The 13,705-nt window shown below is 41.0% G+C and overlaps 3 protein-coding genes across 5 annotated transcripts in view; 2 read left to right on the forward strand and 1 right to left on the reverse strand.

Moving 5' to 3' along the window:
• NLK (nemo like kinase) overlaps positions 1 to 6,025 on the forward strand; it is a 51,837-nt gene extending 45,812 nt beyond the window's left edge. For 2 of the 3 annotated variants that reach the window (XM_066979521.1, XM_066979523.1), the window contains 4 exons: positions 759 to 845; positions 2,584 to 2,782; positions 3,229 to 3,322; positions 3,882 to 6,025. In XM_066979521.1, the coding sequence (XP_066835622.1) occupies positions 759 to 845; positions 2,584 to 2,782; positions 3,229 to 3,322; positions 3,882 to 3,936 (435 nt within the window). In that variant the 3' untranslated portion in view covers positions 3,937 to 6,025. Of the gene's footprint in view, positions 1 to 758; positions 846 to 2,583; positions 2,783 to 3,228; positions 3,329 to 3,881 lie in introns of all 3 variants that reach the window. The other variant, XM_066979522.1, reaches the window with a different exon arrangement.
• A 1,519-nt stretch (positions 6,026 to 7,544) lies between these two features.
• Positions 7,545 to 10,847, forward strand: TMEM97 (transmembrane protein 97). The gene is made up of 3 exons (XM_048074105.2): positions 7,545 to 8,093; positions 9,288 to 9,432; positions 9,943 to 10,847. Exons 1-3 carry the CDS (start codon positions 7,971 to 7,973, stop codon positions 10,191 to 10,193), a joined length of 519 nt encoding a protein of 172 aa, XP_047930062.2. The 5' UTR covers positions 7,545 to 7,970; the 3' UTR covers positions 10,194 to 10,847.
• Positions 10,848 to 11,670: 823 nt separating this feature from the next.
• Positions 11,671 to 13,701, reverse strand: IFT20 (intraflagellar transport 20). Its single transcript, XM_048074106.2, has 4 exons — positions 13,508 to 13,701; positions 13,346 to 13,431; positions 12,595 to 12,698; positions 11,671 to 12,099 (listed from the first exon to the last, which is right to left on the reverse strand). The coding sequence occupies exons 1-4, from the start codon at positions 13,632 to 13,634 to the stop codon at positions 12,018 to 12,020; spliced, it is 399 nt and encodes a 132-aa protein (XP_047930063.1). The 5' UTR covers positions 13,635 to 13,701; the 3' UTR covers positions 11,671 to 12,017.
• Between the last annotated feature and the right edge of the window lie 4 nt (positions 13,702 to 13,705).

A 13,705-nucleotide genomic window follows, 5' to 3' on the forward strand; every position in this document is an offset into this window, starting at 1 on the left:
AGGCAGAAGGCCATTTTATAGCAAGTGAAGGTTACAGACAACCCTTCAAGAGGCTTCAGAAGTGCTAGGTGAAAAATGGCATAATGTGCATGGAACATTTGGGGACTGGGAGCACTGGATTATGGTATTGGTCTGCCACATGCCTTGGATGTAAAGTGGAAATGACAGTAACCTTCCTGGTAAAAGCGCTGAAATGTTTCTGATTAAGGCATAAGACTACACATGGATGACTTGTGATTCCATCTTGCCATGTTTTTATGATTATAATTAAAGAAAGAAGTACAAAATTTGGTAGTTACTCTTTTATAATGATCTTAGAAAATTGCTTAAAGCTTTTTCAGCATCAGTTACATCAGTAGTTCACCAAGAATTAAAATTTGTCTTGTAGCTGAGGAATAACTGTTGACATAGAGCAGATACTGGTATTACCAAATTTGTTTGAGAGAAAAAAAACTTGTACCTTGTAGGTTTGTATTGCGGTCAAAGCAGCAACTATTCTCTGATAAATGTTGTGTTTGAAATACGGACGTGTCCAGGGTTGACATCTCAACTAAGGAAAAATCATCAGTTAGGTTTCTGTTACAGTTGCTGAGTTAGTGATTACGCTCTTGTTGGGTAGCTTTAGCTAGTGCATGTCCTTCGTAGCACAAAGTTTGACCCCGGTAACTATAAGATAGTGCATGCTATAGAGGTGTTTTCTGGCTGATTGATCCGCTGGGACAACTATCTGTGCTTTTCTTTCCCATATTCCCTTACAGCCATCCCTTCCTGTCCTATATACACTTTCCAGTCAAGCTACTCATGAAGCAGTTCATCTCCTTTGCAGAATGTTGGTCTTCGATCCAGTAAGTATGCTTTAAAGTAAATTGAATACGTTTTGTTCTAAAAATTTTAGTTGTCTGCTATTTAAATGAATATTGTTAGTAAAGAGTTGCTTTAACTGATTTTCTTCTAGATTGCATTTCAGAACTTCTGGTTCTGTAAAAGACATAAAAGTATCATCTTATAATTGGTCGATTAATTTCCCCCTGGAATGGGTATTTCACAATTAAAATCTGTCTTTTGAAGAAAGCTCTGATGGAGTGAGAGATGAGGGTGTTCATGAATCACGCTATCTTTTCCTAGCTAGGTGTAGGTAGCAGAACATCAGATACTTTGATGCAGTTCTAATTAGAGACACGTGGGTGTTCGTGGTCTTGCAACACACAAAAAAATCCTTCTGTATCTACACAGTCAAAAAGCAGGATCTTTTTTTCCACTGAGCATCTGTTTTTCTAATAGAAATTTGCTGCTTTGGATTTATTAGATCTCATGTCTTTGAGCTTACGGAAAAAAAAAAGTTACAGGAAAATCTGATACCTGAATCAGGTGACCTTAGTTATTCTTTAGAGGAAATCCCTGAATTTTTAAATGAAAAATAGAAAATAGACTGAACGGCACAGGACGAAGCTTGTAACTGGTAAAGTTTTCAGAAGGCAGTACAGTACTTCTTGAATAAAAAATAAAAATAAAGTCTTAAGATTGCTTTACTGGACAAAAACACAGACATGTTATAACATAACTTATATGTAAGATTTTTTTTTGCCTTTCTATCTCCCCCAACATTCAGAACACTATTTATTCCCAAATCACATTTCAATAAATGAACAAATGTTTTTTGTGTTTTTTTTTTTTTTTTTAAGAACCCGGATAATCCTTTAGAAGAGTTGATTTTAATTTCATCCAAAAAATGTCCAGGGAATTGGGACACTCGGGTTCTAGTTCAAGCTTTGCCACTGTTTTTGCTCTGTGTTTTTAAGCAAGTAACTTTTTTCCTGGATTTTTTTTTTTAAATCTGCCTATAACAATGGATTTCACCTTGAAAATGTAATAGCACTGATGTCTGCAGTTCTTTAGAAATGGAGAATGTTCTCCTTTTTCGATGGGATGGTGTTGTACACTTAAAGCCTGAGTACTCGGGTTAGGCACAAAAAAGTCACACTAATGTGAAAATAGACTGTAATTTAATCCCTTACTATGACCGTCTTCCTCCCTTCTCTTCCTTTGCCACTTGTTTTCTGAAACATGACACGTAAGGTGTTTCTAAAAACTCTGGGTGCCATATGCTGAATTATACTGGCGTCAGTAATGCTTAAATTTATGTTTTACTTTTAGTATGTACTTAGGGGCACATTAAAATGTTTTGCAGAATATGGATTTACAAAATACCGTATTTGCTAGCATTACAAAAAATAAATATGGGTTTTATTTTGATTTATTGCAAGAGTCCTAACTTTAAGGTTATACAAAAAAAGTAATTATTGAAAAATGTATTTATAGAAATCGTCTTTAGCAGCATTTTCTATCATTAGCTCTGGTACAGAAAGGTCAATGTCATCTTAGCGATGCTGCTTGTTTTTAAGTAAAATGTTCCCCCTAGTGGCAGAGTGTTTGCAAAGCTAGAACTTCTCCTGACATGAACTAGTCCTTTACCATGATCTGGGGTTTATAAAACAATGTTGAGTCTTTACACTGTTTCAGTACCTCAGGAGATACCCTAACTTCTTTTTTTTTTTTTAATTTTCTTTAAATGCATTGTTCCAGTCCAAAAGAATATCTGCTAAGGATGCCTTAGCTCACCCATATCTCGATGAAGGGCGGTTGCGATACCACACTTGTATGTGCAAATGCTGTTTTTCCACATCTACTGGAAGAGTTTATACTAGTGATTTTGAACCCATCACTAATCCCAAATTTGATGACACTTTTGAAAAGAACCTCAGTTCTGTTCGTCAGGTTAAAGGTGAGTAGTAGTTAATCTTTGCATATGCTTTTATCCTCCTGCTCCATCCTTCAGTAGTATATAGTTAGGATATGCAATCTGGATGCATATACAATGCAAGGTGTTTTTTTTTTTTTTCTGATTTCTGGTACTTTTCTGGAAAAGATGATGGAAATAATTTAAATTGGGATTTAATCTATAACTGGTTATCATCAATTCAGTACTATAGTATTGACTGACAGTTTTATTTTGTATGCATTTATTTCAGTGTGCACATAAATTTCTGTGTGAATTCACGGTAAGAGGTATGCTATCAGATCAGAGCTAGGTAAACTGGAGTTCTTTTATCCTTACTAACATGTACTTTTGGTGAAGGAAGCTTTATTTTCCTCCAGTCTGCATTTCAATTAACTGAAGCACAAAGCTTTAATCTAATTGTCTGTTTTTTATTTTTCTCCTATTCACAGAAATAATTCATCAGTTCATTTTGGAACAGCAGAAAGGAAACAGAGTACCTCTCTGCATCAACCCTCAGTCTGCTGCTTTTAAGAGCTTTATTAGGTAACTGTATGTAATCACATCTGATATTAATTCACATTTATTATTAATACAGAATTCATACATCCATAATGTTTTTGTTTTGAGTTTCCGAGGATAAGAGAGGTCCATAGATAAATTCTGCAAAAAATGCCTTAAGCATATGTGTAGTTACATTTTTAAAGTAGTTATACGAACACTTAAATTTTACGAATACTTAGAATATGAATACTTAGAATTCAAGTAAAATGTGCAAAAATTTTGAGTAATATTTTTGTAAATATGGAAAAGTACAGTAGTCAAGACTAAGTCTAAAAATTGGGATTGAAAAGTTGAGTTCTGATTGTAAAATTGCACTGTAAAAACATTGAAGCGAATGGCAACTATAGATAAAGAATTGTTAAGAAAATAAGTAGATAAAGTATACTGAAATAGTCATCAGTGTTGTTACCTGTTGATCTTTTTTGTTTTGTTCTGTTCTTTTTGGGGGGGATGAAATGTTTGCTTACTGGTCAAGCATTAACTTTCTTGTCTATTAGCTTTTGCAAATGAACACTGATTTTCTGTGTCACTTGCATTCTAGTTCCACAGTTGCTCAACCGTCTGAGATGCCGCCATCTCCACTGGTTTGGGAGTAAAGTGGAAGATAATATACTACTGAAGATGTAATGTAGCTTTCCACTGGAGTCTGGGATTTGCAATTCTGGAGGTTAATCATGCTTGTACTGTAATTTTACTAATGAAGTTTTAAATTAACAACCACTACTTGTACAATATGAATAATATTTAGAAATGTACTAGACTTTTAATCTTGTAAAGTGGTTGTGCTTTTAGAAGAAAATATTTTACCCAGAGTTGCACGTGTTTTATGAATTCTAGTGCAGCTGTGATGGCTCAGCTCAGAACAAACAGAATTGAACCAAATTTGGGAAGGATTTTTTTCTTTTTTTTTCTTTTTTTTTTTTTTAATCAAAGAGAGATTGTACAAAAAGATAGACATTTTGATATTGAGCCATTCCTGAAGATTTGGGGTTTTCTAAAACTAAGGAATACAGAAAACTTGACTGCGACCAATCATGAAGTCATGTCAGATGACAGTGACCACGGTAGGTGGGCATGTCACCTGGTGATCCAATCTATAAATAGCTTCTCACTAGAGCTGTGATGGTGATGTGTGCTGTTCTAAAATCAGATGTTGTGAGTAGAGAGAATGAGTTTGTGACTAGGAGAGACTAAACTTCTGTTTCCTTACCCAGTATAAATATATATATATATTTAATCTATTTTTATTAGAAGTTTTTTCTGCTCTTTCTTACATAAAAACCCCCCAGCATGCATCTTCTATGTGTGTAAATAATTCCATTTATGGGCTAATTTCAGAGATCCCTGACATCATTGCTGTATAGAGAGAAACTAGCTTGCACATTTTAGGTCTGTGAAATTTTGTGAGAATTTTTTCCTGCACTGGACAGTTGAGAGAAAAAAAAGGAAAGGAAAAAAAAGCACATAGGGAATTATGTTAATTGTGTTTGTGTCTTTAGGCAAAGCTGTGGAAGTCTTGAAATGTCACAGTAGTAAATAACTTTTATTACTTTTTGGCTAATTCTTTTTCTGTTGGAACACTGAATTCTGTGCATATGTATATATGAACACAAATTGAAGGCCTCTACCTCCTGGAGTATACAACTTGGTTTGTTTACCTCCACATGATTTTTTTTTTTTTAAGTTCAGTGTGGAGACTTGAAACTTGAATGTCCCTTCCAACTTTTATATTTAAAACAAGACTAGAAAATTGAAGACTGTTTTTCACCTGTACAAAGAAATATTAAAGGGTGGTCTTAAAATTTGAACATTGGTCTGGAGAAAAACCATGGTGTTTGTTATGGACAATTAACTGTTAAAGTTATTGTAAGTTATCTGTATTTAGCAGAGTATTTTCAACGAGTGATCTGAGCTGAAATTGGAGACTATTAGTAAGTTATGTTTGGAAGTTTTAACTTCAATGAAGTAATTATTTGCTGTGAAAGAGACAAACATTGAATAACTGAACAAAGATGGTGCAATATCTTTGTTTTTTATGAGGCTCCTGAGAATAAAACCAACTGAAGCATTTCAATTCACTTGAATGAGAAACGTGTTTAATTAAAAGAGCCCAAGAAGACACTGGTATGAAAGGTAAAATCTCAGAAGTTGGTCAGTTAATGTGGCACACTTGCTGGTCACTTTGTAAAATGTAGATTTGAAGTACAGTGGTGAAAACATTAAATGTGACATTTGAAAAAGAAGTGTGTTATCTTTATTTCCTGTCTCATCTCCTACCTTTATTTAAGATTTGATTGTTACAATCTTGATTAAATGCTGTCTAAAAGAATACAAGTAAAAAGAGTTTATAACATCTTCTTTCGGGCATGGTTTTGATTTCTTTACACACGCATCTGCGTAAAGGCATATATATGCACATATATGTGACTTAAATGATATTCATTTACTCTTTAAAATTGATCCTGGATAAAGGCAAAACTTTCTGATTAAATCAAAACAAGCAGCTGACTTGCACTTGAGAGGTTGAAAGCCATCCATGCAAGTGTAGATCTTACTCTGTTTGCCAAGTTTGTGTCATTTTTTACAGTGCAAATGCTTTTATCTTTTCTATACTCGTAATGGAAACAATCCAACATGCAGTGGTGTTGCAACAATATGAATAAAAATGTTCATGTTTTATGCGTATGACTTGTTTAAACAAATTGAACTGTGTAGTTAAAGCCTCAAGACCTCATAAGAACTGAAGTGATATAAAGAGTTGTGAGTCAGCTTAGCTTAGCACGGGCTGTCTTCCCAGGGCTGCTACAGATACTGTCTGTGACTCAGGTATATGCCTCTTCTTCCAAGTCTTCATACTCTGACGAGATAAGTTTTAACATGTTTCAGAACTGCTGATGCTGGTGTCATTATTGCTTCATGGCTGTCAATTGCTGAACTATTTTCCATTCATTCACTGCCATTTTTTATTTGTTAGATTCTCCTTCAGCATAAGACTAGAAAACAAAGGTGCGGTTCATTTGCTGGGTCTTCTCATTTTGATACACAGTTTTGTCGGGGTATGAGCAGATGAATGGTACAATTAGCAAAGTTCACTTTATGCATCAGTGTATTTTCTGAGCTCACTGCTAGAGGCTCATGAGTTAATTTTGTTCTTAAATGTATTAAGAGTAAAATGTCTTTTTGAACATTAACCTTCCACGGTGTCTTGATATTAATGTGGGCAAGGCACTGTGCAGAATGAGTAGTTTAAAACTGGCACAATTAGCACAAATGGGTAAGTAAAATTGTGTGCACATAGCTTAAAAAAAGAAAAGCTATGATAATGTTTTCAGTAGCCTCTACTCCATTTCACATTTTTAATGTAAGTTGATTCCAATGAAAGTGAGAGCTCTTAAGAGCTGCTTCTGCCAAAGACAGTCCAGCTTCTAAAGCGAACACATGCGTCTCTGCACATACTCCTAGCATGAGCTTGGTGAGAGAGCTCGTTTCTCAGTGAGGTTAAAATCTAGCATCCACTGTAGACTGCAGTTTTCAGAGTTCCATTTTTATCAGTTTTAAGCTTTGTTGATACTATTGTCAAATGAACTAGATTGTAATCAAGTTTTAACCACTTTAAGTATAGCTTCTGCATCTCCTTTTATTAATTGTGCCTTTAGAAGAGCGCAGTAAGTGCAAAATACAACTTTTCAAAATTATCCACGGATTGCCAGAGAAATGTCCTACTGTTAGAAGGCCTAACGTATTTATGTATACATCTTGATGGTGATGCAAAGGAACTAAACAAGATCTGCTATGGAAAAGTAAGTTGCCAAAATCAACTTCCTGGGAAGTACACTACTGAATAGGGCAAATCAGTTAAATGACAAAAGCAAGAACCTGCTTTTCTCCTGTAGCCAATTTAGTGGTGGGTTTGGGACTTTGCTGTTTGGCCTGCCAGGAGCCTACGACTGTTTACCAGACTGAACAGATAATTTTAATGTTTACTGGGTAGCAATTTTTGTAATAATCTTATTTATGCTTTATTTGTTTTGGTAACAGAGTATCTGTTTGTTCTTTATCATTTTTAAAAATTCTTCTGTCAGGTATAATTTCATGGAAAATTGCATACTTTTGCAATCCATCTTGGGAATGATTAAAACCATTTGCGACATTCATAACTGGGAAGGCGGGACTCCAGGCACTAAGAGCTGTACGAGCTGCACCTCCACCTTCTCTGCTCCGTAAGGACGGGCTCAGCCCTGCGCTGCCTGCCGGCACAGCACCCTGCTCCGCGAGCTCCGGGCTCTGATCGGGAGGGCTCTGTGGGCCGGTACCAACGCTTTGTCTTCCCAGGGCGCTTCGTCCAGCCGGGCTCAAGCCAGATGCGACATTAAGCCAAAGGCAGCTCCAGCTCCCGTAGCTGTGCAGCCTGCAGCTGGCCCAGCCTGCCAGAAGCGGGGGGGCGTGAGGAAGCCTTCAGCCTGCGGGGCTCGGCTGGTCCCGCTCCGGGCGGGCCGCTGCTGGGGGAGGCCCCGGCCGGGCCTCGCAGCGCCCAGGCGGCCTCCGGCCGGCACCCCCCGGCCTCCCTCCGGGCCCCGGCCTCCGCTCGCCGCTTCCGCCGCGGGGCGGGGCGGGGCGGGGCCGTGCGGCGATGGCGGCGTGGACGCGGTGGCTGGAGCGGCTGTTCGCGCTGTACTTCGTGTCGCACGTCCCCATCACGCTGCTCATCGACCTGCAGCCGCTGCTGCCCGCCGCCGGCCTCCCCCCGCGCAGCGTGAGTCGGGGCCGCGGGGGCCTGGCCGGGCGGGTTGGGGGGGTGGGGGGGAAATGTCGGCGGCGCTGGTGGGAAGCGCGGTGCGCTTCGGCAGCAGCGCTCAGGTTGCTCTCGCAGAGCTATTGTAAGATTTGTGTTTTGCGTCTCGCCGCCCACCTAGGGACGCGAACAAATGCAGTTTACCGGTACGCTCAGCAGCTGGTTGGGCGCGCAGGTTGCTCCTTCCAGCGCGGACGCCTCCAGCAACGAGCTCGGGCAAGAAAAGCCCCCGATAAATCCGTGCTGTGGACGGCAGCCCCCCCGCTGCGTGCGGGGCGTGGGCCGCGCGTCTCGCAGTGCGGGGAAGCACAGCGGCCCGGCAAGAGCCGCCCGCGGGGAACCTACCTGCGGCACCCGGCACCGGGGCTGCTGGGTCGGGTCACCCATCACGGGGGCTGCTGCGCTCCTGTCACCCGTCATTGGGGCTGCTGGGCTCCTGTCACTGGGGGCTGCCAGGCTCTGGTCACGCAGCTGGCCTGCAGAAGACAGGAGCAGGAACTGTCACTGCCACGTGGGAGCAGGCAGACCAACAGCCACCTTTATTAGTGAAAATTTCTACTTTGCTGGGCTTTGAATAAAATTGTGGAAGACGATTAAAATGGTAGATGAATAGAAGATGATCAGTTTGACTCGTGCTATCAGGATGAGATCGGTACCTTCACACTAGCTTTACATTTAGGGCATTTGATTTTTGCCATTCTGTACAATTATTTCATTAGAGAAGCCATTTCTAATTAATAGTTAACTAGCAAGCCTCAATACATATCTCTCTGTTCAAAGTCCAACTTTGAACTTAAGCCGTGCTGGAGCTTACATTTCTGTCATGGAAACTAACCGCAGCTCCCCAATCCCAAATCCTTCCGTCAGACTCGGGCAGTGCAGCGAGCCGCCAGCCCCGCGCACTGCCAGGCGCTGGGGGGCCCGGCTGGGGCAGCTGCCCCCGGGGCGCTGAGCCCCCTGGATGGGCACCAGCAGGGGCAGGAGGAGGGAGAGGCGAAAGTTCATTCGTATCTGCTGATGCCAACGTGCAGATTTGTTGTGATTTTGGTCTTGTTTTGGTAGGAAATTGTGCCAATTGCTTTCCAAAAATTATTTTTCACCTTGTGCCATTGATATTCAGTGTATTAATCTGCAGCTGTGTTCTTTTTTCTTAAGCTGACGGAGTTGTTAGAGTGGTATGCAGTCACCTTTCGAGATCCCATGATGATCCAGCCCCCAGAGTGGTTTAAGGCGTTTATGTATTGTGAAGCCTTCTTACAACTGCCTTTCTTTCCCATTGCAGCGTACGCCTTCATAAAAGGTTGGTATAAAAGTGTAAGAAAACGTCCTGTGCGGCATTTCTGCGTAGTGCTTTTTGGCTGCAGAGACAGTTTTTATCAGTCTTAAGTGATTATAGGGACATACCCCACGGAGTGCTATTTTCGTGGCAAGTTTCACCTGAGAAAGAGTAGAAGCAGCCCTGTCAGAAATAAAAACGGTTACTACAGACCCTTTACAACGGCAGTCACTTATGTGAAACCAGTATCAACAGTTAACATCTGGCAAGCTACCAATGACAGTGAAGCTCTGGATTGTGCCTGTGTACTCCCCACTTCTAACTTTGTGGAAATTTAGAATGAGCATGTGAAGTTTTAATCGTGAAAGTTTTAATTATTTCTCTGGGTTGCTATGAGTACTTATTTTCTAGTACATTTTTGATATGGCTTATGGTTGTCCTGTGATAAATACAGATAATATTGTTAATTTCAAAGTCACCAAATTCAGCTTGTTTCAAAACTTTTAAATAGTTTTCTTTTTTGCTTCCATACAGGTGGTTGCAAATGGATAAGGACTCCTGCAATTATATACTCCACACATGTAGCTACATCTTTGGTTGCTATCCTTGCTCACATCCTTTTTCATGATTTCTCAAAGTCTGAGCATTTGGGTCCTCAGACACAACACGAACGCCTAATGCTGTTATCGATATACATACCTTACTTGCTGATACCACTTCTGATTCTTTTCACCATGCTGTACAGCCCCCAGTACAACCAAGTGGAGAAAAGGAAGAGGAAGTAGTCTGCTGTGAAAGCTGTAAGCACAACATTCGTATTTGTTTTGATTCAGCCCCTAGTCCTCTGGGACAAACACCTGTCTCGTGTTGTCAGTGCAACGCCTCTCACCAGAGCATCAGGCTCCCGCAAGAAAAGTTCGAATTGGCTTGAGTTTACACGTCTCCTTCAATCAGGAACAGCTTTGGCAGAAGCCTGAACTGGCAGCTCCTTGTGGTGCCTGGGCTGTACGTAGCTTAAGGGACCCAGCAGCTCTGCTCCCAGTATCGATTTTGTGCGGTCCTTCTGTACTGGGAAAACGAACTTTTAACCATTTGATGTGTAACCGTGTGATGGGGACCTGTGGGGGGTGAAAACTGCAGCTGACACTTTGCTTTCAACTTGCCTTTCTCCAAGATGACTTCAGTAAGAAATCCGTCTTCTAAGAACATACACTGCAAAATCCATAACTGATTACATACAAATTTGCAAAGCTAAAATCTTTTTCTCTACTACTTTTGAAGCATTTCAAATCATGTAATAATCCTTACCTTTCTCATCCCTTCATTTAAAATTTCACCTTCTCTTCCTCTGCTCTAATTTTGATTAATTGTAAACGTCTGGCCAGCGATAAATGTGCCAAAATCTGGATTTCTGAATTAAAATTAATTTTGTTTGACAATGAGGCATATTTCTTCATAGAGGATTTTCAAGTACTTCACTAATTGTAAACAAGGATTTGTAAACTTTTCTGTGAAATCACTTCTAGTATGGAAATAACTAAATGCATCCACATTGCATTTAATCTTCTGAAGGAAATGACTAAAAGGAACTTAGGTTTTATTTAAGTTCTTAATCTGATCTCTAAGTGACATTTGGAAACTCTTGCAAAAATTACAGGTCACTGAGCAGGCTTTTCGGTCATTATATATTTCAGGATTTTACTGGTGTATAATTTAAACCCTCCACAAATTTTGAGAAGGGCAACATTTCCATAGCTGGTTGCCTAAAGACAAGAAACTAAATGCATCTACTGGCACTTCAACATGAGGCTTGATTTTAGATCACATTTAAATCATGGGCATTCAGTTTTTAAATGTCATATTCATATTTATATTTTTTACATGCTGCTGGTGCCGCTATACACTTAGAAGGGTTTGTCTCATCAGCTTGATGTTCTATAGTTGAAACACTCATGAAAGAATTCTACTCTAATATTGCTACCTGTATGGATGGATTTCAGAGTTTAATCTTCTTAATTCTGCTATATTTTCTAATTATTTTTTGTGTATCTGTAATAGATCACTTCTGTTATGTGTAAGTTGGTTTTTTTTTCTAACTAGATAGAAAAATAATCTGGTCAATACGGGCAAAGTTACTGCTGTTTCTCTCTGTTGTGTGTTGTTATAAACATGAAAATTACTACATATAGGAAATTCTTCACGATGACTATCCAGGGAGTTGTAAACTGTTCAGCTCAGAAATCACATAGCAGGAACAACTAATTCTGGTATATCCAGAAAGTCCGAAAACAATAATTTATTTCTTGATTTCTTTGAAAGAGCTGTACACTTCAAAAAGTGAGACATTAACATAGGAACAGTAGTATTAATTCAACTATAATTTGAACTACTAACTGTACAAAAATTTTTATAAAAATCAAAGGACAGAACAGTCTTTACATCTGTTAGAAAGCCCTCCTTATTGCCACTTTTAGTGTATTTCACACTGCGTTAAGAGACACTTTCATTTGTACAAACCATCTATTCATTCATACACAGTGAAAAATTGCATATTTTTTAAATTCTCAGGATTCTGGAATGCTCCAAATTATTATTTTTTAAAAAGTCTTCTACTTCTGAAAAATGAATTGGTCAATGAATTCGTTCTGGTCTGCTTCAATCTTACACAGAGTCTCATACTCTATTCGGTACCTGAAAGAGAAAAAAAAAGGTTACCAGCTGATGATTTAGGACAATGCTCATTTGTCTGAGGTAAAGGAAGCTTAGGCTAGGCATATAAGTCATCTTTAAAGCAATGGTAGCATGAATTAAGACTTTGCAGTTCTAAACTGTCTTTAGAAGTCAGACACGTCACACTGTTACTTTTATTCATTTCTTCAACTTCATGAGCTCAGGCCACCTTCGTTCTTTTAGCTGTAAAAAGTCAATTAGAAATGAACTCTCAATAAGTGGCAGTCAGGGCCTTATGTTTGCCACGCGAACGACTCTGCTTTGTTCCGTGTGTGCTCTGTGCAGGACGCACCTTAGCTGTAGGCAGGCTGTTTTCAGACAGCATCCTGCAGCCAAGCACAGACAGCAAGAACAACTTTCCAGTCTGTGTAACTGCGCGATTTCTCTCGTACGCTACACTACTTTCTTTTCAAGCCATTAAATCAATGCTTAAGAAGCATTTAATAGAACACCTACCTTTCCAACTGCATCTTTTTCTCAGCTATTAGAGCCTGAAGTTGCTGCTCCTGAGCTTCTCTTTGCTTTGCTATAGACTTCAGCAAATTTCGTGCACCAATGGCCTGTCAAAACAGACGTTCAGTGATGCTGTTGTACATGGATTTTTTTTAACCCCTTTCACTACCAGCAGGTTGAAGTGTTTCAGCCATGCTAGCAAAAAAGAGGGCATCATCTTAACAATAAATGGCTGGTGGAGCAGGCAGACAGTCCCTGTAGCGGCTGGGCAGATCAAGGCATTTGAGACTTCATTTCTGCTTCCGCAGTAACATGAGGAAAAAAATAACGCTTGGTGACACGTAGAAATACAGAATGAAAAATTCAGAGGTAGTTACTGAGATTTTTATTGATTTGATCTTTAGGCAGCCTACTTCCTTCTCCTCACTGAGCCCCTCGTGCCTCAGTGACTGCGTTCTGCTAGTAGGAAGCGACTGGAACACGCTACCTAGTTATGTGCAGACATTTAGGTGAGCAGCAACGGCGGGATTGTTAAATGGGGAGTACTGCGGTACTCCCTGAAAGTTTTCAGATGTTTACAGCAGCTGCCCGGAGCCTGCCTGCCTTCACGGTGCAGACAGGCGGTGACAGCCGTGTGACAGGACAGGGGCCGGGGCCGGGGCAGGGGCAGGGCGGCCGGTGGCCGTGCGGGAGGGGGGCAGGCTGGCTCAGCTCCCGCACAGTCCGTGACAGGGCAGCGGTAACCGCACGGTACCTTCATCTTCTCGCTTTCGGCAGCTTTTGCCAGCTGGTCCACGAGTTCGATGAGGCTGCCCACTATTTTCTGGAACTCCACGATCCCTGCCAAGGACAAGGCGGGCCGTGAGGGGAGCGCGGCGCCCCGCGGGTGCGGGGGGGGCGCGGGCGGGGCACTTACTGTCCACGAAGGCCTTGCACTCCTCGCGGAGCTGCGCCGTCTGCTGCGCCACCTCGGGGTCCAGGACGCGCAGCTTGTTCAGCTCGTCGAAGTGCAGCCCCGCCGCGCCCAGCGCCGCCTGCGCCATGGCCTCGCGGCCCCTCGCGGCCCCTCACGGCCCCGGCTGCCACGGCGACAGCGCGCGCCGGCCGCGGGGCC

Source organism: Anser cygnoides, chromosome 18 (assembly GCF_040182565.1).
Source record: "Anser cygnoides isolate HZ-2024a breed goose chromosome 18, Taihu_goose_T2T_genome, whole genome shotgun sequence".
In the NCBI taxonomy this organism is placed as follows: Eukaryota; Metazoa; Chordata; class Aves; order Anseriformes; family Anatidae; genus Anser; species Anser cygnoides.